The sequence below is a fragment of the Phalacrocorax aristotelis genome, chromosome 4 (assembly GCF_949628215.1).
Source record: "Phalacrocorax aristotelis chromosome 4, bGulAri2.1, whole genome shotgun sequence".
NCBI lineage: Eukaryota > Metazoa > Chordata > Aves > Suliformes > Phalacrocoracidae > Phalacrocorax > Phalacrocorax aristotelis.
In genome coordinates, this window is record NC_134279.1 from 41,260,787 (window position 1) to 41,288,178 (window position 27,392).

Here is a 27,392-nt window from a genome sequence, read left to right on the forward strand (position 1 = left end):
AATCGTTTCTCAAATTTTCTCAATGGTTTATCACAGTAATAGTTATTATTAACAGGAGAAATGCATGGTATTAGCTATGAAAAACATGGTTTCACTGTCAGTTAGATAGTTTGGATTTTGTATAAGTCTTCTAATAGAGCGATGCTACAGGGCTTTTCATCAGCTCTTTGCAGGATTTTGCAAATTGTAACGTGTGAAAACATCACGGGAAACTCTCATCTACACAGCTCCACTGAAGCCCAAGGATCTGCCTTCATTACTCCGGCTAACATGTAAGGGCTATAAAGCATCTTCCTATGCATGCCAGGTAAAAATAGTTATTAGAACAAATTACGAGCTGAGCGATTTCAGCACAAGGGGAAAAAGAACAAGACCAGACCCAATGTGAAAAGTAAATCATTAACAAGCACTTTCTGTAGGTGAGCATTTCATTCTGTGACTAGCTGAATTCTGATTCTTAAAATAAACACAGCAGAACAGAGGGTGTTTTGCTAATGACTCTGTTTACTTAGGTTATAATCATACTTATTCACATATGATTAATGACAAACTATACCTCAAACCTATAAAACCTGAGGACGTACAGTACCAGGCGGTGTTCCTGCTTCATTGTTACCTTGGGGCCTAATGTACTTGGTATCGGTTTGACTGGATGGTTTCTCTCAATTCTTCAGAACAGAATAAGAGTTAAATATTGTAGCAATTTAGTTTACTGAACTGTTAGTTTTATTCTAGGAAAGCTACTATTTTCTTCTCAACAGAACTTGAAGACTTGTATCAAAATGTATTGTGGAGTTTATGTGAGTATAAAGATCTGTTCTCTGAAATCTTTCAAAACTTTCTCTTGCTCTTGAGTTGTCTTTATACATGTTGGGACCCATTTCCCTCCATTGGCAGAAATTAGTCTCAGGTGAAGTTAATTTATTTGTAATTTAGGTCTAATTCTGGGGTTACTTAGAGTATATATGAAGTATCTGAAATGAAGATTAAAATATAAAGAATTATCAGTCCCTGTCTCATAATTTTAGACCTTTCAAGATAAAATAATTTGTCTTTTATCTCTTTATGAGACTCTGTGGGTCTTCTATACTTGCTCTTAGCTGTTACACAAGACACAAAATAGCATACTATCACCCAATTGTATTGAAAATAAAAATGTTTTCTGGAAGATATTGGTTTATGGCACTATTTTGGTGGGTTTTTATTTTCACAAGACAGTCTGTAACTGCATAAAGTAACTGAATAGCTTTATTATTTATAAACATTTGGTTTTGTTCACAACGTGAAAAATATTTTAAGGCAAAGAAATACTATTCTACAAGGGCTATCAATTATTGTTCCACATCAAAAAAATTATAGTAATATATTAAATGTTTTCATTAGCACTCTTCAAGAAAATAAAAGTTCATACTGCAATTTTAAATCTCCATTCTGAAAGCTACTATAGTTATTATTTCATGACAGCAAAATATGAAATTGCATTCTGCACCTGGCATCACCAAGGACATTAATATTCTTTTAATTATTATTAATAGGAATAATGATTCATTCCTCTCAAATGCTTTTTTGCATGTGTATTCCCAATCAATTTACAAAGTAATATAGAATTTTCTAAAGGATTAACATTTTTTCTAACTTTTTATTTGAAAGTATAATTGCACTAATTATTCCAATCTCACCAGTAAAGTATTTCTTCCTTTAAAATTATATTGCATATATTTGTTTTTCTAAAAAAATAGGTATTGAATGGGTTTTACTAATGTGTTTGGTTTTCTGCAGTTTGGGATCTTGCATTCTTTATTAGACCAGTTAAGAACTGAAGGGATTTTCTAAAGGGAAAAGGGATTTTCTTCGTTTCTTGTTTTCTCTTAATTACTATGTTACTAATCTATTCCTGATAGTTAAAGGAAGACAGGAAGAATACCTCCATCTGACAAAGCTAGTAGATCATTTCAGTTGGTGAATTCAGGAAGTTTGTCTTCTTTTCTTCTACTGATTTATTGAGACCAATTGTATTTAAATAATTGGCACTGTATCTGCACATAGTATGTTGCCTGATATAATATATATCAGGTGAAATATAATTACACATATTAGTAATTACATATATTATATATGAACAACTGGATAGGATGGAGTCCCCCAAGATCAAGAACAAGATGTACAAAATGTCAACAGTAGCAGTTCTGCCAGATTCAGCAATGCAGGGCAACATCATGATCAGAGATTACGTACAGAAAACGACTCCCCACAATATCACAGAGGTAAAACTACCAGAAATTAGAAAAGATGACATCTGTGACCTCTCTAAAATACATATACTGGGAAAGATGGGAGGTATTAGACAAAGAATTTTCTGTGTTTGGAAGTATCCCTTCCATTATTGTATCTTATGTTATTCAAATGAAGTGTAACCCATAAAATAAACTCACAGCAAATCAAAACACTCATTAAATTTTTATTTCATGAAGTTGCACACAAAGGATATATTTGCAAAAGTATAGCTAGCTCATAGGCTGTAGTTAGCTAATAAAGCAAGTATTTTATTTTAGTATATATTCCCTATGGGGAATATTCAGACTAAGGAGTCTGACTTTGTTTTTATCAGCAGAATGACTTACTGAACAAATATTATTAGAAGGTTGTTCATACTTTAGGTTGCTTTTTCCATCACAAGACTGAATTGCCTGAACTTTACACATCATAATTTGATAAAAGCAGCCTCAGCTTTTACTGATACTTTTGTTGAACTACTTATGGCTTTGGTCAAGAAAAGCTGTAACTTCCTTGCTCTTGCACAGAAGAAAGGTAGAGTGCAAGTATCATTTTCAGACTTATTACAAATTTTACAAACCCTTTCCAATCTCTTTTGTTGTTTAGATTTGTTCCACTAACACCACACAAACCTGTTCTGCCTGCACAGCTGTTTTGGAATCAGTCCATTTCAAACGAGTTAAATGCACATGGGCAAACACACAGAGGTATTTATAAAGCGCCCATCTTGACCACCTCTGTGGAAACGGATGTGTGTTTTTGTAGATGAAGGTATCTTGAAGTCAGAAAGAAGATCAAAATCCTTAAAGACAAAAATCACTGAATCACCTCTGGAGATTTGTTTGCCTTACCCTTAGGTGCTTGAATACTTTGGGTGGCAGGGGGAGCAAAATATTGTTCATTTTCTTACTTCTGATTAATAGATATCCGTTTGTTAGGCTGCTGCAGAAGAAAGACAGTATGAAAACCATTTCTCTCATGGTCACATCTGGTCTAAACTACCCCATGAAAAGGGGAAACTACTCTCAGAAATCAGTTTCCTCGGCTGCTCTTTGAAGGCAGCTCTTTCTAACACAGAAAGCCCTGCCACGCTGAACACTAGCTTGCAAAGAGTGCTCCAAATGGTGTGTATGTGATGAGGAATGCTAAAATCCAGATATCAAAATTAACACAGTCTTTTAAAGTGTGGAATTCTTAATATTCTTTCAGTGACCATACCAGACAATTGACCCCTGGTTTCTTCAGAAAATTTGGCTGCATTTCTGTGTATCTGTGCATCCATCTATGCTTACCAGTAACTTTGAACTTCATAGTGAATTTCTATCATATTTGGCAGATGAATGGCAATCTCTTCTGAAGTCTTGTGAAAAAAACTGCTCAATGCGGGTGAGAGAACCTAATTCCTTTTCCAGTTAAAATACAGCAGTTTAAACTCAGTCATTTATTCTACTGGCCTAGCACTAGCCAAGCAGTGCATGCATACTCTGGCCTCAGTCACAGGACAAACCATCTTTTACTCAGCCAGTGATTGACTCGGAAAGGACCTGATGGATTGTGAATGTAGATGGAGAGTCAGTGAACAAGAAGGGGAAATTAACTGCTGTTGTTGTGGGTAGAGGAAGTAAGTAAGAATACAGAGTCAAAAGAATCTAGAAGAAACCAGGTGTTACTAGCTGTACTGCGCACAGAATAACTTGTATTTCAAAACCATCCCAATATCCACAAAATCCATATTATTTACCCAAACTGAGTAACAGAACGTGACATTGGCCAGCAAAACACCTATGTACGCACTTGTGAGGATGGATATTTCTGAGTGCAGACAACTTGAAGGAAAAGTTTAGTGTTACTCTATCCTGTACCTAATTAATATATCTAAAAAAACATGAACAAATCTGGGAAGAGCCACACAAGATTACCTGAGTTTTCATAAGGTTCATTATGAAGATCATGGGAACATGCAGTGTATTAGTAGTGAGGATATTTGAAGAATATCTGGGGAAGAGAGAAGTTAAGAGATTATCTAAGTTTAACTGTCATCTTGTGTAAAACAAAGCTTTACTGACTTCGACAAAGTTATGTACATTTACACCAACTGAGGACCTAGCCCATATTTCTTCTGTATGCTTTTTAGATCAGTATTTACTTAAGGCAATATTTAGATATCCTTTCCCCACACCTTTTGTTTGTTTGTTTGTTTTTCCATGAATTACTACATTTACCACGAAAGAGCTGAATAATGAGCTGTCTGCACTGACTCTGGTCTTGTTCCAGATACTTAGAAGTTCAGCTCTGCAGTTTCAATGTATGCTAATGTCCCTTTAGAAAGGCGTAACTATATTCAGATATTGGTGAAATAGTGAACACCTTCCTTACTATGGCATCCATCCCAGATTAGTATAAATAAAACCTATTTAGGGAAGGAGTCTTTTTAATGTGATTTATTTATGACTGGTAAAGATAAACTGGCTTGCTGTAGCTTCCATACAGACATTATAGTTAGGCTCACTTAATATCCATAAACAACTTTATTTTCTGTGCAAGTATCGAAGTATGTCACTCCTAATTGTCAATCTCTTAGGCTCCACGCTCATTATACCTTTGCTAGTTTCTCATCTGGGAAATGAAAATGCATAAATAAATTGCACACGAACTTCATAGTGGTTTCATACTGACATGTATACAATTCTTACCAGCATGATAACTGAAATATTCACATTCTTTACAGTGGACACCAATGATCACTGATGTAAGTGTCAAGTTTTGAGCCTGGTCCTGCAAAGAGTTTAGGATTCTTGAAGGCCTATGTCTGGAACTGGTGTACACCCTACAGGACTGATCCCTAGAGCATAATGCAGGTTTCTTTATCACTCAATCCCATGTCACTGAGACCAATGGGTGTTTCATAATGTTTACTTATTTTTAAAATTGAGAAAATCCTGTTAAATTTTGGTTTTGAAAAAAATTATAGAATTATTAGATTGAATGCAGGGTTGGTAGGTCATTTACCCCAACCTCCTTATCAAAACAGGGTCAACACTGAATGCAGACCAAGGTGATTAGGGATTTGTCCAGTTCAGTTTTTAAAACTTCTGAGGATGGAGAGAGCCTGCTTTTTACAAATCAAGAAACTTATTCAGTCTGTAGGTGAAAGGTTGGAATTAAATTTTTAACATTATAAATTATAATCTAGAAGTTCTGAACTACAATTAAACAATAACAACTTCAACTGTCAAAACTGTTTCTTAAGGGAAAGATGTCAGTGCAATCCCAGCCTTTCCCTCCCCGCCCCTTAAGCCACTGTTCTGCCGATTTTATTCTGCTGAATTCTTTTGTCTTTATGCTATAGCAGTCTAGTGCTTAAGGTGCACAACATGCTCAGTACTGATTTTTGTCACACTTTACTACCGTTCTTGCTGAGAACATCTTTTTTTTTTTTTTTTTTAAGCTTGTTTCTGTCTAGGGTGGCTTCTGATAAAAGCACAGATTGGTGTGTTGCCATCCCCCTCCCCCCCCCCGCTTTTTTTTTAATGTTCATCACAGTAATTCTTGATGCACTGTCTCACAGCAATTGCCACCTCATGTTTTCTATTTTACAGAGGAAGCTCTAGTGATTCTGCAAGTTTTTATTCACTTTGATTTATGACATGCTCTCTGGTCCTGTAAAATATTTTCAACTAATCTTCAGAAGGAGTTATTGTAATGTGATTGCTGCCTCAAAGCTGTTGGAATCTGATGATGGTACCAGTGCTACGGGCTTCCTAATAATTCATCCTGATCAATGGGGAGCTGTTACTTGAATTACTCAGAACTCTGTTGGACATTTCATTCACTGGAGGGTGTTTAAAGGTTTATGTCTTCTCTATGTAGGTAGCTTTTTTCTTTCACATAAATTTCACTTGATGTTCAGGATCTTCTGGTGGATATTTGGAAAAACTAAATGTATTTTTAAAAATAAACATTAAGTAAGAAAATCTCAACGGGGAATGACTTCACATCCCTGTAGTGACCATCTTAAGACATATGGAAGAAAAGTCAGGAGATCGTATTAGTAATTTCCCTGTGCTTTTCAGAGCTTAGGGAAAAAAAAAAAGATGGTGCAAGCAAAACAGAAATGGCCAGAGACTCAAAACTGGCCATGCTGATGTCAGAGTCCAATATTCTCTGACCAGATTCCTTCAGGTAATGTACCCCTTGAGGGTGTAATGTTTAGTATCAAATTTATTTATTTATTTAAAGATAAGTGATTTTACATAGGGCTTTCAATCTAGCAGAATAATACAAAATGTATTGAAAACACAATACAAATGTAACACCACTGTGACCCCCATTACTGGCCTCTGTGTTATGCTCACTGCTACAATGCAAGGCATCCACAGTCACCAGGAAGGAATACAGGTGCTGCAGCCAGCTCAAGCCCATTGCTCTCTTCCAAATTATTTTGCTAGTTGCTTAGTTTTTATACTCTATGTTGGGCTGAACCATATGCTCACTCCCCTCATGCTGGTCTGGCTAACTCAGGCAGATTTTCACACCCTTTTAATGAACTCAGTCATAAACGTTTACCCCACTAGTTCATACACTCACCTATTGATAGCTGTTCATCTAGAACAAAGGCCACCTTTGGTCCCCTTTGTGTTGCAATAAAATCAGCTTTCTTTGCAACAGCTGTGGTCAGTCACAACCTGCATTATCCCATGAGCTTCACTGCAACACTACCCTTACCCAGCTCCTCTGAGCCTTCTTCCATTGTAGGCATTTACTGGTCAGTCACAGCTGACTTCAGTGAAAATTAATGAAGTGAAATAGCAGTACCTGTAACTACATTCAGGTGTTCAATCAACCCTAAAAATGCCCTGCTTCAAAACAGGGCAGTAGAAATTCTCCAGTGAAAGATAATGGAAAGGAATAACTTCTTCCTGTGTAGTGGCCTGCTCCCTGATCAAAATTCAATCTGTTGTAATTTCATTCACTTACCAAGTGCCTCTACTGCTCTGCTTCCTGAGTTTGTGCAGTACACTGCTGCATTTCCTATGCACATTTAGGCATGCAAACCCTGTATAACCTTTTTAGGAAACAGGAATTTTTTTACCCTGGGCCCTAAGTTATGAAAGCAGAGCTGCAGCTTTCCCAAGGTGAAGATTGTTTCACCATGTTTTCTCATTTTCTTGAAGAATGTTGATTTTAAAAATGTTGTAACCACAGATTTATTACAAGATTGTAACAAATCTTTGCAAAACAAAATGCCTGCCACAATCTCCTGGCTTATCTCTCAGTACAGGAGATTATTATGAGCATTCAGGCTTGCTCAACAACTAAAAACTACACTTGCTCTTTCATCTCCATAAAACTACCCCAAAGGACATTAGAGCAGTCACTTGCTCAGAAAAGCAACCTCTTGGATTTCTGCATTGCTTTTGAACCAAGTTTTTTCCTTCTCACCTGCTGTGTAGCATCTTGTCACCACAGTACAGTAGTGCCGCCTGCCATCACGGCACTAAGGCCCCATCCTCTGTGACAAGTGCATGGATTGTCCACATGGGATTTACTTCAGAGAAACACTGACAGTACTTCAGCATCCAAGAATCAATCCCTGTCTCCCCTGAACTATCTACCAATAAATTTACTTGGCTTTGCCTTCCATGGTAAATAACACACAGTGCTCTCAAATTATTTGCAACTGGACAGAAAATGAATAGCCACAACACACAAGTGGTAGGCTATCACTGTGTAATCACACTGAATTAAGACCCAAAATCACCAAAGTTCAGCTCTGAAGGTTTGACACAGACCTGCTTGTGCCCATATTTCAAAAATTCAAAAACCACCTGAAAACAGGCAGAATAACTTTAATAAGTAATAAACTCCTGAAGATTTTGAAATTAAGTGCATAAAGTGAACCAGGAATGCTTCTGCAGGCTTGTCAAAGACCGAAACTATGAAAGTGGTTACAGGGTAAAACTGGCATAGGTTGTGATGGGATAAATCTTCCTAAAGGTTAGACTGTGTAAACACCACTAAGTAGCAAAATGCTTTCTTCAAGGTACACAACATTGCAACAATCACTCTGTGAGCTATGCCAGCAGTAAGGTATCACTAGTTATGTAGAAATTCTTTCTGAGGATCCTGACAGCATTTATGCAGTAAATCCTAGATCTTAGTTCAGAGAAGTGTGATGTATTCGCAGAATGCTGAATTTGCTGAGATACCACTGTGAAAATCCAAATATGTGGTACACTGAAAATCCTCATCAAAAATAACACTCTGGGACAAATGTCTTCTGTAGGATGCAAGACGAAGCCAAGTGCAATGTGTACACTGTAAGAAAATTTTAATTAAATTTTAATTTGTTTGAAAACAAACAAAAGGATGAGAGTTCTTTCCCACAAGGACTTGTATTTTATAAAAAGTTGTATTTTACACTATCTTCTAGAAGTTTTTACCTGAACCTTCATATTTAATTTGTTTCTACTTAAAAGCATTGTGTTTTTACTTAGATCCTGGCTAGGAGATAGGTGTTCACTAGATCAGGTTTAATCTACTGATGGTGAGCCTCAAATAATGAGAGGGTGAATACTTTATAAAAGAAGTGTTCAGCAACTCTGCTGAACTAAGGGAAAATGGAGCACATTCAAAAATCTATTATTTTGCCTGAAAGATCCACTGTGATGAGATTTTTGGTCAAAAATTTACAAGCCTGAAAATCTGTATATTCAAAACTGTTTTTCTATGATCAATTCCTCCATTATATTTTTGCAAATATGCATTCATGAAAGGCACTTTTTTTGTTTTGACTGTTTCATGAATACAGATAGATATTCAGAAATAATTAATGCTTACCTCCATTCTGACTGAGAAGTGATATCTACTTCGAAACCCACTTTTACTCATTTTTTGTTCCAAGGACTATGCAGGAATCCACCCTTAAAGCATTCACTAAGTTAGTCACTTATTTCTGATTTTAGTGCAAGTATCATAAATGCTGAAAAGATCAGTGATTTAGTGGTTCATTTTGTGACACCACAAACCCAAATGTGTGAAAGGAAATACTTTGAGATAACTCATCTTCATGGGAATTGAACCTGTTCAAAGCTGATGCAGAGATGAAGAGCCAGTACTGCCTTTAAATTAGCTTTGAATAAATGCACGCGTCCTACATTTTCTCTCCTCCCCACTGCCACCCTTCTGACCAGCAAGCACTTAAACTGAATGCCAGATACGCTTATGCTTTCTACCTTTGGTTTAAAGTGCAGGCTCAGTCTTTGAATCTCATGTTACTTGCATTCCATTTACATCCTACCATTCTTTGTTATTATTCCCACCAAAATGTTTTCTATTTTGGCAACATAATATTTGATGATGTGTTGTGTCTGGATTTGTTTTTGTTTTCCTGTCAAGATTGATGACCTTTCTTTATGTCTCAGACATTTTGGGAAGCATGAATTACAGAGCCAGAAAGCTAAATTTCTTTTCCTAACTCACAGCATATATGAATATGGTTTTGATTCTGCATTCTAACAGTGCCTTCTAGCACTTCTTTCCATGGTGATTTTGTTTATTAAAAAGCTTTGGGGTGGTTTGCCCAGCTGACCAGCCGCAGAGCTCCAGCATTTCTGTTTCCTGACCTATGGAGAATGATGATTGAACTAAGGTCAGCATTATTTGACTTGCTAGCAAGTGGGGGGGAAACAGAGCCTCATGTACCATGTGGCCAAACAGCACTCAAACTCCCACTGCTGCAAACAGCACATGCCTAGGAAACTTCTGGCAAATGACATTTGAAGAAGTATGTGTGCTGTCAGTAACAGTCATGAGGATACAAACTCAGTTCTGAAGCTAATATCTGCAGAGCCCTACCCTAGAGATACGTTAAGTAACAAGTGATGCCCAAGGGACACAGACAATTCCCACACTGACAAAGGAAGATGGGATGGAGCATATATTAAGCATGAGTCTGCAATTCATTTTAGATACAACAACACATACCAACCTACAAAAATTGGCACAGTCTCATTGTCTTCTCCATGGCCAGTATTTATCTCCATGGCTCCAAAAGGTTTTTTTTCTCATTATATTCCTGATTGTTTTAATGAGTAAAAAAGCACTATGTATTTTATGATCAGTTGTAAAAATAGGGCTTTATATTTAAATGATGAACAAACTGCAGAAGGATATTTTTCTACTGGTAAGTACTTTCTTCTTTGTGTAAAGGCATGTTGCTCTATCAGTACTTTTTAAAGTAACTCCTGTAAAAATCTGAAATTTCTGACCATGCATTCTTTTCTTTGCCTAGCCACTGACAATTTGTTTCCCCTACCTTTGCTTGGTGGGTCTAAAGTAATGATCAAACATATCAAGAAACGAAGTCTTCCTTCTCTTCTAAAATACCAACTTCTTGCTTGGTAGTTTTCAATTCCCTTGCTAAAACTGCAAGCCAGAGAAGCACAATCAGTGGCCATACGCAAAATCTGTATGTGTATGTCGTTACTACTGAAGGCATAACAAATAAAAGGTTTTCAAGTGTATGTAAAGCAAGCAAACAAACAAATTAGTGTAATCAGTGTAACACCTGATTCTAGGAGGTATTTGTAAAAATACCCATTTGTATTTATAAAATACACCATTCTTCCTTGAAATGTAAATTTAAAGTTAACAGTGTCATTTTAATCAGATGTGTTGACTGAGACCAGGAATCATCATGAAAAATAACCTTTATACTTGGTACATCTGGAAAAGCAGGTAGAATCCTCAGGGGAACTAAAGAGGTTAACCAGGGGACAGAGCTTTCTACCTCAGCTATTTTCTTCTGTATACATATGGGTCTGTGATTCTATTAAAATGAGTACATCAGTTCTGTTTATTATTCACAGATTTCTTAAAAAGAATATGAAAAAATACATTAAATATAAGGTATGACTGAGAATGAACTGACAGTAAATTAATCAGTTACAAAGCAACTAGAAAAAGTGTTGTCTTCCACCTGGCATATCAGAAAGCTATCTCACACTTAGCAGTAACATCATTTCTTCAAAAAAATCACTAGGTTTGTAAGCAACCTCTGTATCCCATTCATCATTTTCTCACTAGTCCTTTCAAATTAGAAATACCATGAGAAATAGATATTGAAGACTGTCAGGGATATAATGGATTAACTTTGAAAGATAAAATAATGTTTTCAGAAAAAGGTTGGGAAAGGGGTAGGCACAAAAATGTGGTTACATTTTAAAGCAAAAAAAAATTAATTAGGACTAATTTTTTTTTCAGGCCTAACTCATGCTAGGGGCAACTTCCTAAAACATGGTCTGTCTTCCTAGGGCATACTGCAAGTTTAAGTTCTGTTTCATAAATTAAAAACTTTGCATCCTGCTCCCCATGAAGCATAGACAATATAATGTTATGATCATTGGTTTTCAACAAAATTATATATGCAGTGTTATAGATGTAAAACACCTCAATTAAAGGCTGCTTTCTCCTTTAGCAGATGCAAGGAACGATTTTTCCCGCTCCGAATTTTAACCCTATTACGGATGCCCAGTTGCTAGGAGGAGCCCTACAGGGAATTAGTGAGTATCTTGACTGATTCTAACACATCTTTTTTTTCAGAAGGCTCTCATAAAATAACAAGCATTAGGCAAAATAAAAACTCATAAAATTAAAAGTGTCACCAAGTATCTGTTGATTTTTCAAGGTATCACAATAAGACACACTGGTGATGTCGAAATAAATCATGTATTTGCATTTACAGGAACTAAGAGGTGATTAAGATAATCTAAAATCTATACCAACATGTAGAGTAATTAATGCTTTCCTTGAGAACATAAGAAAAAAAGCCCAGAATTCTGTTATGCGCTACAGTGAAGATCAACAAAGGAAAGGTTTTTAATTTTAACTTCAACAATTAACTATTACCAGGAACTGTTAAGTCTTCTAATCAGCCATCAAGAAATAAAAATAAATGGAATAGAAAATTTAAAGAATTTATCTTTCACTCAGGAGCAATTTTTCTTTGTCTATGTACAAAAAATTTTTGTTTACGAAAGCATTTTTCTCAGTTCAGATTTTTGTGTTTTCCTGTTGAACATTGTTGGCATTGCTGAGGGTCAAAATATTGATTTTTAAATTTTTTTTTACTATCTGAAACATTTTCTACACATTAAAATCTTGTCCGTATCAAAATTTTTATACCTCTTGGGCTTTTCACAAGGCTGTACAGCACCAAATCTTGTTTTATCTTTTCAGTTCCTTTAATGGAAATGTGGGGACTCAGACTTAATGTCAAATGAATTAAAATGGGTATTATTGATCAAGAGGAATCTGATGTATCTTTTTTATTAAGTTGACTACAGACGAAAAGTTAAACATTTTGCTAGACTTCAAATGCTACTTTTAATGCAACATTGCTAACACAACACAGAGATGATTCTTTTCATTTAATACTGTACAAGTGCATCAACCTTACTTTTAATTTACCTATCAAAGTACATGGAACAAAGTTCTAATATCAAGGACAATCAGCAAAAAGGTCAGCTTCAGAGGAGTTTAAGTCTCCATAGCCTTTATAGGCACTGACACCTCTTACCTTGAATCTTGCACACAACATTCATCATTGTGATGAGGTTCAGTTACATTTGTCCCACTGATCCCAGTGGTATTACACAAATGGACAAAGTTATTTAGGTTTTTAAATATTTCCTGAATCCTTCTTCGTTTCAACTGTAGAGACTGTATAAGCTGTACAGATTCCTAGTGACAGTTATTTCTGAAAAGTAGAAAGAAATCCTTATGCACAGAGTTTCAGTAATATAGTTATTTTGTGAGTTTGATGGAAAAGAATCAGACTGATGTTAAATCAGTGTCACGCTAAAAAGGTGGTGTAATTGCGGTGAGATAATCCAGAAGAAAGAGAACTAAACCTGTATAATGAACAAATACAGACTTCCTCTGCCAACTTAAAAAATAAAAAGTATTCAATATCTGGTTACATCTGTATCAAAATGAAACCTGTCAGTTATAGATCATATGACAAAATCTGCCTAACATAGTTGTAATATGTACAGAATGTGTATCTAAAACATATAAATATATTTATGCATGCCTACATAACAATGACTGGTAGAAACATGAGAGACTACCCTAATGCATTCAGATGCTAGCTGATCCCCATGCTTTCTAGCCTAATTCATCTCTGCTGCAAGAGAGATAAAGTCAAATGATATACACTTGGAGATATATCTAAAATTACTGACAGCCATCTTTTGGGATGGAAAAAAATATAAAAATGGTAAAATTTTCAGAATAGGTTAATCGTTATCTTCTTTTTCATAAGCATACTGACTCATTATAGAAGTTTAGCAGTGTGCTCCAGCTATCAAGCAGAAGATCATATGTCACCTTCAATAAAATGCCCTTGGAAATTGGTTAAATTATTATATTTTTTAAAACTTCACAACTTTTTTATACAGTTCCTCTGAAAATACCTCTCTCAGTTTTTCAGCAAATGGTCTGATAAAAGAGATCCCTAATCCTGAAATGACAATTTAATCAATATCAACAGCACGTACAAGTATGACCCCCCAGGCTCAGCCACAAATTCTGCTAGTGTGCCTAGTTCTGAATAGATTAAAACCTCTATCTGTTTTATTGATGCTTTCAAATCCACTGAGCTTGAAAGAGATGGTGATGCATCTGATTGATAATAACAGACTACTTCACTTTTTGTTGGTATTACACCATCAAGTGAAAGGTACATAAGCATGGTAGATATAACTGATGTTGGTAAACACCAGTGGAATATTAATCTATTGATCAATTTTTTCAAATTTAGGTTAATGTTCTTGAACAAAACATGACCAATCACTAATGTAAGTAAATAACTACACTTCCTTAATATAGAGTCTGTGTCGTGTCTCCTTTACAGGTTGTGAAAAGGATGTGTTGATTGATATCCTAACACAGCGTTGCAATTCACAGCGGCTCATGATTGCTGAAGCGTACAGAGACATGTATGGCAGGGTACGACAGAGTCATTTTGTATTTTCATTACTTCTGTCCAGTACGGTGGTCAGTCCTTCCCTCAGGCCAGTCACTGGAACCAAAAGCCTGGCAGATAGCCGGCTGGCACCAACAGATTGGCACATCCCTTTGCTCATGTAGCTATTGCTACCTCTGATGGTTGTAAATTGTCATTTCTGTAGCAGTAGAAGTAACGTCTGCCACATGCGAAGTTTAAAAAAATGACACAGAAAGTTTCTTCTTCTATAATTCATTCTCCTCCTCTGTTGACCAAGCCAGAACTTCTGGACAGACTTATTTCTTCCTTTATGTGCTTTTGGGGGTTTCTGCATTACTTCTTGCAAGTTTTTGGAATACATAATAAAATAGTACTGTATTTGGGTTGAAATACCAAACACAAACACCATACCAACAGTTACAGGTAGTTGTATCTTATTCATGCGCTGATTAATGTCCTCATCTCAAGCACTGATATTCTCAGACCTCATACTATGTAATCCCATCCATACACTAAGCACAATACTGATCTGAGTTGCTGAATGTTAAATTTATGATTCTTTGAAAGGTGTTTCAAAAGTTTTCAGACAGAAAAAGTTAGCTTTTTTTTCAAATGCATTTTATCAATATTTACTGTATGTAACAAGGTAATTTTTGTTATATGAGTTCTTAAACACACACAGAGATAGATACCCTCATTCTATTTCTAGATCTACCATTGCTAACCAAATTACTTTGGGAAAGTTGCAATGCCTGCATTTTCCTCAGTTACCCCAGCTATAAAAGAGTGAAAATAATAATAACACCCCAGTAAAATCTTTACATTGGATTTTACTTAGTTCTTTCACAGCAAGTGTTGCATGGAAGTAGATACTATTGGAAAGCTAAAGAAAAATGCTGTGATTAAATTGACCAGACGTGCCCTTCCCCTAATAGAAGCCAGCCAAACATTTTAAACACAGTCCAGTTTTCTTCTTCTCCTGAAGCCTGAACCACTAATGGCTCACTGGAAAAAGCCTTGAAGGTCAGTGCACGCTTGCCATTGAACTGATCACGGTGAAGGAGGACAGTGAGTTTGCAGAAATCCCACCACACATCCCTCAGCCCTTGTTAGAATTAACTAGGAATGGTTTGTTCAAAAACTCTACATAAACTTCTGATGTAGTAGTCTCTTACCTACCAGACTGTTAACTGGTAGTACTATGTATTTTCTTCTTTGGGTAGCTGAGCAGTTTTCCAGAAACAGCCTTTGGACCACCTGTATACCAAAATACCTCACAACTGTTGACCTGTAAATATGCTGGAACACCCCCTTACTCTCCTAGACTTGGAGGAAAGAGAGGAGCTGGATTTATCAGTGTAGTGGGTTGATCTGGTGTTGTTACTTACCTATAGGACACCACTGGCTTTATTTGGACTATTACAGAAATACAAACCCACAGTATTTGTGGTATTTCAGATGCAGCTTTGAATGGATGAGTATGTTTTAAATAGACCATACAAGAACAACAGTTGAATCACAGGTATCCTTACCTTTCAAAGACTGTGGCAATGACTGAAATCAGTGGATCTGAATCATTAAAAGTGTTTTTCTATTATGAGGTATTTATAAGGTTACCATTGCACATGCAAACCACACAAGTTCAGTGTTTAAGCAGGCAACATTCTGCACAGAGTTTTAGTTTTACTTACAGAAAACTAAAGCATGTCAAGCTACACAAAGGGGCCTGTGACAGTGAAGCACCTAAGCCATTCTTTTCAAGTTTTCGTCTATCTCCCTGATCACTGGACAGTGCTCCTCCTCTACTCAGTCCATAGCAGCTGGCTGAGGTTTTTTGACCTTTTCTCTAGAGTGTTTCAACTGGACCTATAGTTTTAACAAGGGAAAACATTTAAAAGCTCTTTAGCATTTTTTATCTTTAATTTCTGTCCTCTGGTTCATGAAGATGACCTAGAGAGAACACCAATGATATCTCAATAAAGAACTGCCAAATGTCCTTCAGGAATGGAGTTACAATTTGCCATATTTAGTGTTCAAAGAGAATAGTTATTGACTTGATTTCCACGGATCCATTTTGATTTTCTTTTCAAATCCAAAATAAAAATATAAACAAATAAATAAATCCCTATGAAACCACACCAGCTTTACCTTTATACCACTGTTAGCTGTATTCAGTCATCCTGAAGTGCTGTGAAGCCAGTGGCCACAGACCTAAAGATCCAGAACCAAAAAAGCCAAAGAAAACCTGAGATGTAGTTTTTAAGAATGTCAATCTCTAAAACGTTGAATAATAATAGAAGGGAAAGGCAAGCAAACTATTTTTATATTTCAGCAATGGGCTACAGAAAATTCTGAAACTCATGGAACATCTTGCATATACACCCACAGTTTTAATTTAAATGAATCCATTAAGCACTGGGTATACTTTATAGCGCAAGACATATTGAGATACTCTTGACAGCTTTCCAAAAAAAGCCCCAACTAGTTCTAGCTTTTGCCATGTGGAAACAGGTCAGTCAAATTAGCTCTAATCTAGTTCAGAGATGAGACAGGAATGCAGATTTTTTTTGTCTCACCTGTGATAGCAGATATACTGAAATGGCTAATCTGGTTAGTGCTCCATGAAGTTTATTTGACTGATCCCTCAAAAGTCTGCTATCTTGGGCAGTAACTGCTGAACAGGATGGGATGCGCCTTGCCCTGAATTGCTGGAGTTTACACTTCAGAAGATCCTTTAACACACATCAGTGATAGCATTTCATTGGCTGTAATCTGTATTAACGGATATATTGCTTTGGGCAAATGTGCCATGCAGCAGGCCCAGCTTACGAGTGGTAAACCCTGCAGGACAGAGAAGACAGACAGCTAAGCAATAACAATTTTAGCCTGCTCAGTTTAATCTATAGTAAACCTGTCAGTCCAATCAATTCAGTCTGTTCAATATGGTAGCCACTATGCCCACTCATTTGACAAACGTAAAGTGTGGCACATTAGAAGAAGAAATATAGAAAAAAAAGAAAATAAAACCCTGAACTGGCTGCATGATTTAGACATACAGACAGGCTTTAAGATTCCTTCTTACAATTAGCCTTCAAGGATTTCTTATAAAAGAGACAATTAGGAAATGTTATTAATGAAAACTTAGAGTTGTCTCTTCTTATTTTTCAATACTTCCCTTAATTCTGATTGCAGGAGTAATTTTTAATTAGTATCCACTTGTATTATTAATCCATTTCCCCACAGGCCTATTGTCAGAGGTGAAATGTCTTAATGAATTAATTTCTATTCCATGTGTGATTTAGTGGTTGTCAAATGCATCTGATGTGCATTCACTGAAGACTGCATTTGTTTCTTCATCATAAATTTAATTTTTATTGTGTATATGTCCTCCTTCATTACTACTCTAGCAACTAATTTAATTATACTCAAATATGTATCAAAACCAAAGTACAGGCCTGAAAAAGATGCAGCTCTGAAAAAAAGAATAGTTTATATCATGAGAACTGTTTCTGCTACTCCTTTAAATTCAGACTTAGGTCAGAACATATCTGACAGCTGCCTAGTGCTGTACAGACAAAAAAATTAGTGCACAAGCACCATCTTAATCAGAAACAGCAATAGTATAACTAAGAAGTTTTTGGTGTTCTCAGTGTTTTGAAGGATGCTACTGGGAAAGGGGAGCATGGGGAGGAAACTGTCATCAGTTACTCAGCTACGTGGCAAGCAAGTACTGAGACACATGTGGGGGAAGAGGGGGGTTCCTTTTTATTAACCCAGAATCTGTCAGAAGTAGTAAATTCAGTTTGAATGTAATATATACATAAATTGAAGCACATAACCTTCCAGTAATCCAAAGCAGATACTTTTATGTACTAGGAGTAATACGGATTATTTTTTAAATTATTCACATAGTGAAAAACTGAAAGAAGCACATGAAATCACCTCTATTCTATGGGATTTGACTTCCAAAGGTGCCTAGCTCCCACAGGTTTGCAAAGGGAAGATGCCAAGGGAAGCTGAAGATGCTATGCCATGGTATTCAGGTTTCCAAGCCTTCAAGTAGTAGTTGCGCTTAAACCCCTGAGTTTTCTTCTGTATTCTAATGAACCAAATATCAACAATCCTATGTGGTCTGCTTGCTTGTGTGTCTATTATCGTCTCGCCCATACTATCTGAAGAAGCAGGTACTATTTAAAAGAATATTTTCCTTACTTTATTTTAGCCAGAGTTCTTCTTTGACAGTTATCTTTATTAATTTACAGAGAAAACCACTAATAGATTTTTTAAGCTGTCTTCGTGAAGTGTGACTATTGAAATAATCCTGTCTATGCATTTTCTTTTTCTTTTCAAGGATCTGATAACGGACCTAAAAGAGAATCTCTCTCATCACTTCAAAGAAGTCATGGTTGGCTTGATGTATCCACCTGCCTCCTATGATGCCCATGAGCTCTGGCATGCCTTGAAGGTACTTGTCAAATTCAGAATTGCTTAGAGTTGCAGTCACTATTTACAGTACTGAACATGTTAAATCAATTTTTCTTTTTTACATTTAAATGTCTGATAAACTGCTGGAAGTTAGTACACTGGAATGGTGTACTACTACATAGTACACTAGGTCATCAGAAATACAGTGCCATACAAATACAGCAGCCATGGTAAACTCAGTAAATTAAGAAATATTTGTACAGGGAAATGCAAGGCTCTGATCCTGAAAGCATTTATGTATGTTACGAACAAAATCCATTTGAACAGCCAGTGCCATGCAGTTAGCCTCCACCTCTGAAAAGACCCATACTTCTTTAGCAGAACATGTCTTTACATAAACACTTACAAATTACTCTGTGACAAAGCCATGATTGCTACATTCAAATTGAACTGGTTGCACATTTTGAAGAAAATATTTCCTTTTCTCCACAGGATCTGAGCCTGTGCTCCTTAAACAACTGAAGTTTTGAAACCAAAATATTTTCTCAAAGATCATGTAATGAACGAGTGACATTCATTCATGCAGGGCATTGTGGAGGCCGAAAGCACAAATCAGTTCATTCAGGACTTCAACAAATTCTTAGCAAATAGGTCCACTGTTGGCTATTGACGATAATAAACCTTGGCAAATTCCTTCTCAGGAAATTCCTAAATTGCCAGTTCCTGGAAGATAGGAAGGCATATCAGAGCTCAACACTGTTCTCCTTTTCTTTCCATTAATATTTGCTACTGTCCACTGTCACAAATAAGACATAGAGTCTGAGCAAGGTGATCTATCTTGCATATTTTGAGAATCCCTTCCAAAAAAAAAAACCCACCATTTTTTCTTGTCCTTCCTACACTTAAACCAATGCACGTTTAAGAACTACTGATATATTTTAAATTACAGTTGGCATTAAAAGGAAATATCATTGGTAGCACTGGAAGCATGACTTTTATTGAAATTATTAACAAGATTGCCAGTTTATATTTTTTTCTAAATGCGGCTCAAAGTTAAACTGTCTCATAGTATTCTGTCTTGATCTGGATTCATATGGCCAAAGTAAAAAACAGGCTATATGTGTCTCTAGGCTCAGGCTTGATATCATGTTCTCCCTTTATCCCAAATGCAGAATACTCACCAACACTGTATTTGTGCATACCAAAAGCAGCATATGCAGTGTATCTTATGTCAATTCAAGTTTATAAAAATAATTCAAATCCTGTGGGAAAATACAGCAATTTGCAGCACTACATGCATGGCCATGAAGCTTCCCTTACATACCAAGTTCTACAGTAGATATTACAGATTGTAACATTCATAAATAAATTAAAAAAAAAAAAAAGATTGAAGCACAACGTATCAGTTGTGCTCAGATCTACTTCAGATTGCCTGAACACTTATTGGGGATGTATGCTCAATCTTTGCATTTGATTTCTTTCAGCAAATCCTAAATTCTTATTAAAGCTCTAAAATTCTTCCCACTACGTTTCTCTCAACACTAGGCCTGCTTCACTCCCCACTTGTTAATGTACACACTGAAATTCAGATTAAGTAGGAATATATTTGAAATACAGGGTTCTACTACTAAAGTAATTTCTATTTGAACAGGTAGACTGGGCAAAAGTACACTCTGCATTGCTCCAGCAGAGACTGCTATTCTTTTGTTACTTCTGATAAGCACAGTATTGCTTTCTCCTGAAAGCTGTGGTTTCTACTAACACCTTTTCATATTTACTTCTTTCCACACAGGGAGCAGACACAGAAGAAAGATGTCTAATTGACATATTAGCCTCAAGATCAAATATGGAGATCTTCCAGATGAAAGAAGCCTACTTAATGCGTAATGTTTTTCACAAATGCACAATAGCAGTTGTGTTCTGGATGTATTAGCACACATGAAGGAACTGAACTACAAAAATATCTTAATACTAACTGGTTCCCTTGCACCTCCTTTCCCATAATTACATACAAAAGGCTGAAGCAAAATGTTTAAAGTTGAATATATGTCATAGTATTTTTGAGATGTATTGCTGCCTATGACATATGAAATACCTGGCAGCCATATTTTGTGATTTTCAGAAAGTTTTGCACACTTAAACATAAGCTGGTTTCTTTCAAAAAGTGCTTACTCAGGCTGGAAACTCCACTCACCTTCCTTGATGGGGCATTTCTGAGTATCCCACCGCCACACAGCAGCAGCAGCAGTGGTGGGGCTGCACCCGTGGGTGGGTGGCTGGGTGGACAGGCGAGCCAGGGCAGCAGCTGAGGCCCCCTGGCAGGGCAGAGCCCCCAGGCAGGGCCCAGGCAGACCTGCCAGCCCCACAGCTAGGTCCGTGCAGAACCTGCACCAGTTACTGTGGAATAATCACCATAGAAAATAGACAAGTATTTGCACCCTATTTATTTATCCTTTGCTTGCCAATCTTCATTAGTACTATCCAGAACACATTCATCTGTGATTGAGATTACACATTTTTGTTTTAACCTAGAATATAATAATGATCTTCAACAAGACATTGATTCTGAGACTTCAGGTCACTTCAGAGATACGCTCATGAACCTTGCTCAGGTACTGTGAAAACAAATAGCATGACTCATATTTCTAAAAAAACCCATAATAACTTTTGATACTATTTGAGAAGTCTTAAATTTTAAGGTGAATGCGGTTAAAGCTAGTTCAATAGGGCTATACTTTTGAAAAAGAGAGGGGGGGAATCAGAAGAGGAAGAGAACTTGAATTCCTCCATCTACTTCAAATTTGGCTTTCAGATGGAGGCAAAGGTCAACACACTATTTTATGGAGTAAGTCTCTGGATATTCAACTGCTGACCCTCTCCTCAATCTGTCTCATCTCAAAAGGCGTCTACTTCATGTACAAATGAGATTTTTGTTTTTAATGCTCTGTTTTCTCCGCTATTAGAATATATGGTTCATAATCCAGTCTAGGCATTATGTAAAAATTGAGATATATCCACATTTGACTATGATAGAAAGTATTAAATAGCCCTGTTTTAAACATTATATTCTTTGTGCTACTGCACGTGCTAAATCGCAGCATGTTTGCATGCAGGCAAACAAATTGTCACCATCACACACCAACTTCTGCAGGTTTACCGGTTTGTAGTTTTATGCAACAAAGTTGGTCATTCTTGTCAGACCATGAGTTCCCATTCTCATGGTAGTCACTGTGCTCATTATCTTAAAAACCTTTTGTAAACCAGAGTAACAAATAATGACAAAAGGACTGCCAGGAGATAATGGCATACATAAGGTATATCTGTATTTTTACATATGTGTGTCTGGGGAAAAAGTGTTTCTCACTGAGATTTGAAATAGCAGCAGGCTTCACTGAGGTACAGAGATAAAGAGCAGACATTTCTATAAACAAGATATATTTTATTCTAGTGCTGGATGTTTTTCCCCCTACCAATGAAAATTCTTCCTTGCTTAAAAATGAAGAGCTACAGGTTAAGCAACCTCAGTTCTCATCTTTAAAACCACGGGACTCATTTTACTGGCCAAAAGAACAAATTTAAAGTAAATTATCTGAGATTATATTATTAGCCCTTATTTTCTTAAACCACAATTATTGATAAAGAGGCCTGAAATCAGCAACTTCTTAGTTAACAAGATCTAACTGCTATTCTTCTCAAGATAAAGAAGAGTTGCAGGAAATTCCAACTTTACTCAGTTATACTGTATACTCCTGAAGATTGTTAGTTGAATCATCCATGTTTGGATATGATCTTATATTAAAACTCAGTGATATTTCATTAACATACGTCCTTTCTAATTCTAGTAGCATGCACCTTACACAAGATTATTCTATAGCAACATTTCGAATGCATCCTTTAATGCTTTTTTCAGACACGCTTTGCTTTGATTTCTGTTAAATCTTGGGATTGGTGACACATCTGACTACAGATAAAAAAGTAAATGTGTTTCACATATGGAGAGCAAACTATTCAATTGCTACAGTGTGGTATTTATGGTTTTCATAGCCACACTGAGGCAAATTAGAAATTATAGATTACAGTCCTTCCCAAGTAAATTAACAGAGTTACGAATTCAGGCTAACTATTATTCTAGTGTGAGACAAACAGATTTTTATTCTAATTCTCTTTTTTTTTATTAATTGAAATATTATCATTTTCTACAATTAAAAAAATAATTATCCATACTGGGGGTTTCTCCAGCAAAACTATGCCAAGAGTAGCCACTGTTAAACATTACTGGGGAAAGTGGGCACTTGACTCGTAGAGTATTATTTAACTTATTTTATTGTTCGTTTGTCTCTTTTTCTTCTCCTGTGTTTTCTCGTGTATGTAACTTTATGCAGCATAATTTCCTTCAAGTAATTTATTTTGTTACTAGGATTTCCACTGTGTGAAATTCCTACAATTTAATTAAAATATAAATTAACATTTTTAACAGGAAAGAGCTACACATCAGTCATTCTACATGTTGACAGCCAATACTTAATTTTAATCCTCCCTTTCACATATAGGGTAAAAAGACTGTAAATTTTAAACTAAAGCAAATTGCTTCAACCACATATGATTAAGGCAGTGACTACATGCAGCTTGAGATTGTTAAGAGTTCTGCAACCAGGGCTGACCTGTATCCTTACACGACAATTATAGTTAAAAAAGCAATTCCAAAAGTCGTGTGCTTTTCTCTTTTTCTAACAACAATGTAATTCAGATCATAGTGTGTTTACTAAAGCATATCAGCTTGATTTGTGTAACTGAAAAGCTATTAAATGTATGGGAAAATTAGAAGTATTCTTCTGTGGTTTATGTACCAAGGTTGTCAAACAATTTCCTAGTCTTGGATCTTAATTTTAGACAATGATTATAACCAAGCAAAATCTCCATTATTTGTGCTTGCTCCTTCAGTTGGTGCAGGGAGAAAAAAACTGAGAAAAGATTCTTCTGATAATATGCATGTTGATAAGAAATAATCAGTGAATGACAAATGTTACTCTTGTTTCCCTCATAGTTACATATTATATTAAGCAATATAACATCCATAATACTGGAAATGGTGGTGGGATGGTAGTGGTGAGGTAAAAGCTTCTTTAAAATGGAACTAAAAATGGAATAGGTTTATCCACTTCCCCTACTTTTTTCCTCTTACAAGACTGTCTGTCATTCCAGAGTTCCTCTACTTAGAGGAAATGAAGACATAACATTTGCAAATTCAGCCATTGAATAGACCGATCCAATGAAAAGCCCATATGTGTTATCTCAAGAAACAAAACATAGCTTCATATAGAGATAACTTTATATTCTTGCAGGCTTTTAGGATTCATTTTTAAAGAAAATGTATCTTTTTTTTTTTTTCTGCCAGGGAACAAGGATGGAAGGATATGCAGATCCTTCTACAGCTGCTCAGGATGCAATGGTAAATACAGTCAGATGTGAGCTTCTCAAACATAAAAAATGAACAAATACAAATTCTGAAAGGTAATTTAGGACTTACTTAAAATCTTTTGCATTTTTTTTCCTTTTTCTGGTATTTTAGATTCTATGGGAAGCATGTCAGCAGAAAACAGGCGAACACAAAAACATGCTGCAAATGATTCTCTGCAACAAGAGTTACCAGCAGTTGTGGATGGGTAATCCAGCAGTTCAGCTGTTTCAACATAGGGTGGAAGGGAAAAAACTGACTTGCTAATAAAACCATGGTTTACATACCAAGAAGCTGAATGCGCAGCAGGGGATTAGCCTGAAAGAGTGAACTGTTGGAGCTCTCAGACTCCCACTGATGTTAATGGGATTTTGGAAGTAATGCAAAACTGAACTTTGCCTGATGACTACAGACAGCTGTAGATAGAACAGACAGATATCAGGAAGCCTAATAACAGAGAGAAGAATGCATGACCAAAGAAAGGCATAGTCTATGACTGCACTGTGTTTACACACAACACAACAGGATGAGGCAGATTTTTCTTAACTATTTTCTTCATTTTTCCTAAGTAACCCCTTGCTATGAGTGGAAACACCTTGGGAGAGGCAGCTGGAGTATTTTCAACAAATGTTTGTATATGAGAACACATTGCTGTGTTGAAGCTGTTCCACAGAGTTTCAAAGAAATTTATAATGGGAACACTTCAGGGTCCACATCCGCTCTCTTGTAATGAACATACACACAGAAACATAATGGGACATTTTTATTTACAATAGATAATCCAACATAATTACAGATTGCAAGAAAATTATATGGGATCATCCAGATCTTCCACTGCGGAAAAGAAACCTGTTGTATCTGTTTGGTAACAAGTTTGAGATGTCTTTTGCTCTGCAGTGGAAAAACAGTCTGTTTGGTGACAAGTTTATCACTGTGCAGCCAGCTGTGTTTCTTATGCCAACTTCTAACAGTAGCTTAGAACTACTTTGCTGTCATGGATCAACAAATTAATTATTCTATCACGACTCCTGTAAGGCTGGTGATGATAGGATTAACAAAACATGACACACTTCTACTCTCTTTCTGTAACAGAGACTTGAGGGTTTGCTTGTAATGTAGCCCTCCGTAAAGTTTGTAGTGGGCAGTGAGTTGAAAATTTTCCTCCTTCCCCAAAGGAGTAAGCACACTCTGATATCTGTGTGTCTAAGTCTGGATACCTGCATTATCCAGGGTGTCCATGTCTGGATACTGACATGGTAAACATGTCAGGCCATGATTTCCCGTCACAATCTGTGAATCTCTGGCCAGTTTTAGCCAAGCTGAGCAAGGAAGTTGTCTTAACGACATGACATTCTTACAAGTTTCATAAATAGAGGTTGCTAGATAGAGAATTTATTAAAGCTTCCAGTGAAACAGAGGCTTTGGACTGCATTCATTTTTTTACTGTAGACTGGAGAACCCAGAGGGAGAACATACTAGAAGTGAGGTTTCAGGATACTCATTTAGATTGCCTTACCTTGGGGATATAAACTTAATGAAACACTGAGAATAAATAGCGAAAAAAACAAACCTCAGTAGTTATAGTACTGGGGGGAAGCAGGAGAAAAAAGGCAAGTTGATTATTATTAATGGTCTAGAATAAAGCAAGATGTTTTTTCCCCAAAGTTTTCCAGGAGTTCCAAAATATCTCTGGGCAAGACATAGTAGATGCCATTAACGAATGTTATGATGGATACTTTCAAGAATTACTGGTTGCAATAGGTAACGTAAAAAAATTATTTTATACTATGAGTAACCTCTTAATAAATATCTAGTATGTTATCTCTGAGGCACCAAGAGTATTATTTTTTCTGATATTTCTATCCACTTCACTCTCTTATATTGTGTAAATAAATTCTCAGAGATAATTAGAAAATAATATTTGAAGTACTTTTCCATGTTTGTGTAAATCTAAAAATGTATATTTGCAGCATTACCAACTGATTCTACACATATTAAATAACTGGTAAAGTTTTCAGGACATAAGTGATATATAACCAAGTTCCAAGCTTTATGTGCCTTTGTTTTCCATGTATAGAATAAGGATAATAATATTTCTACAAAGATGTCATGTGAGCATATTTGCTGATATTTAATAAGCCCTTCGATGCAACAGTAATGAGTACCCACCCAAAATAAGTACCACACCTTTAAAATTATAAATATAGTAATGTCTGTGAAAACTGGTAGCTTAATTGTAAAGCTGAGTCATGGACAGCACTACCCAGCTTTATATTTCAAGAAACCCAAAGCCAATAGAATTGGTTTTGTAATAATCTTATGTTCACCTGTTGCAACTTTTCTCTCCTAGTTCTTTGTGTTCGTGACAAGCCTTCCTACTTTGCTTACAGACTTTATAGTGCAATTCATGTAAGTAATCTTTCTTCTTCACATACCATAAAAAGTAGCTTCCCTTTTCTCTTGGTTTGCCTGATTATTCTTAAACATGTACTTACAAATCAGTCTGTTCAATCTTTAAGGTGTGATTGCATGTTTTAAAACTGTTGGTACCTACATATATTTCAAAGCAGTAGTGCCTAAGCAGCAGTTAGGATTTAACAGTAAAAGGTTAAATATTTAGATTACTTAAAAAGTATCTGTCTGGTAGCTTTTTCAATTTTTTTTTTCAATTGAAAACCTTTCTTCTCTGTGGATTGTATCTCCCCCTGCTGTGCAGAACTCAATGTACACTTTTCTTACTATGCAATTTTTGTATCTAGAGATTTCATAAGTATCACTAAAACTTAAACCATAAATTAGTGTTACATAAAAACAAATGGTCGCATTTTGTTGTGGGGCTCAATCTATATATGCAGGTTCTTTATCTTTGTGTGCAAGTGCTAACATAGTAAAACAAATGGGTACCAAGAAGAAATGTGTGTAAATGCAAAGAAACACCTACAAATTCTTCCAACTAGAGCTCACTGAAGACATTTTCTTTTGTTCTTCATTCAGTAGTAAAATAATGACGCAAAAATAAAGTATAATCTGTTAAGCTTAATCTTTTAAGTGTAATCTTTAGAAAATGGTCATAAAAGCCAGCCATGGGTAAAATGGGAAGTATCACCTTAGAGCAGGAATGGCAAAGACAGGATTCAAGCCAGAACCATTGAACAAAACTACTCAGCAACACATCAATGGGGCCCCAGTATCCTCTTCCAGATGGTGGAATGCCTTCCAGATGTTGCC

The 27,392-nt window shown here is 36.1% G+C and overlaps 1 protein-coding gene across 3 annotated transcripts in view; it reads left to right on the top strand.

Annotated features, from left to right (window-relative positions):
- Window positions 1–473: 473 nt before the first annotated feature.
- Window positions 474–27,392, top strand: part of ANXA10 (annexin A10) — a 30,703-nt gene continuing 3,784 nt past the window's right edge. Inside the window, exons 1-10 of one of the 3 annotated variants that reach the window (XM_075091081.1) lie at window positions 474–800; window positions 11,753–11,837; window positions 14,192–14,286; window positions 18,636–18,749; window positions 20,502–20,592; window positions 21,242–21,321; window positions 24,105–24,158; window positions 24,279–24,372; window positions 25,830–25,925; window positions 26,515–26,573. In XM_075091081.1, the coding sequence (XP_074947182.1) occupies window positions 783–800; window positions 11,753–11,837; window positions 14,192–14,286; window positions 18,636–18,749; window positions 20,502–20,592; window positions 21,242–21,321; window positions 24,105–24,158; window positions 24,279–24,372; window positions 25,830–25,925; window positions 26,515–26,573 (786 nt within the window). In that variant the 5' untranslated portion in view covers window positions 474–782. The remainder of the gene's footprint in view (window positions 801–11,752; window positions 11,838–14,191; window positions 14,287–18,635; window positions 18,750–20,501; window positions 20,593–21,241; window positions 21,322–24,104; window positions 24,159–24,278; window positions 24,373–25,829; window positions 25,926–26,514; window positions 26,574–27,392) is intronic. The other 2 variants (XM_075091084.1, XM_075091083.1) reach the window with 2 other exon arrangements.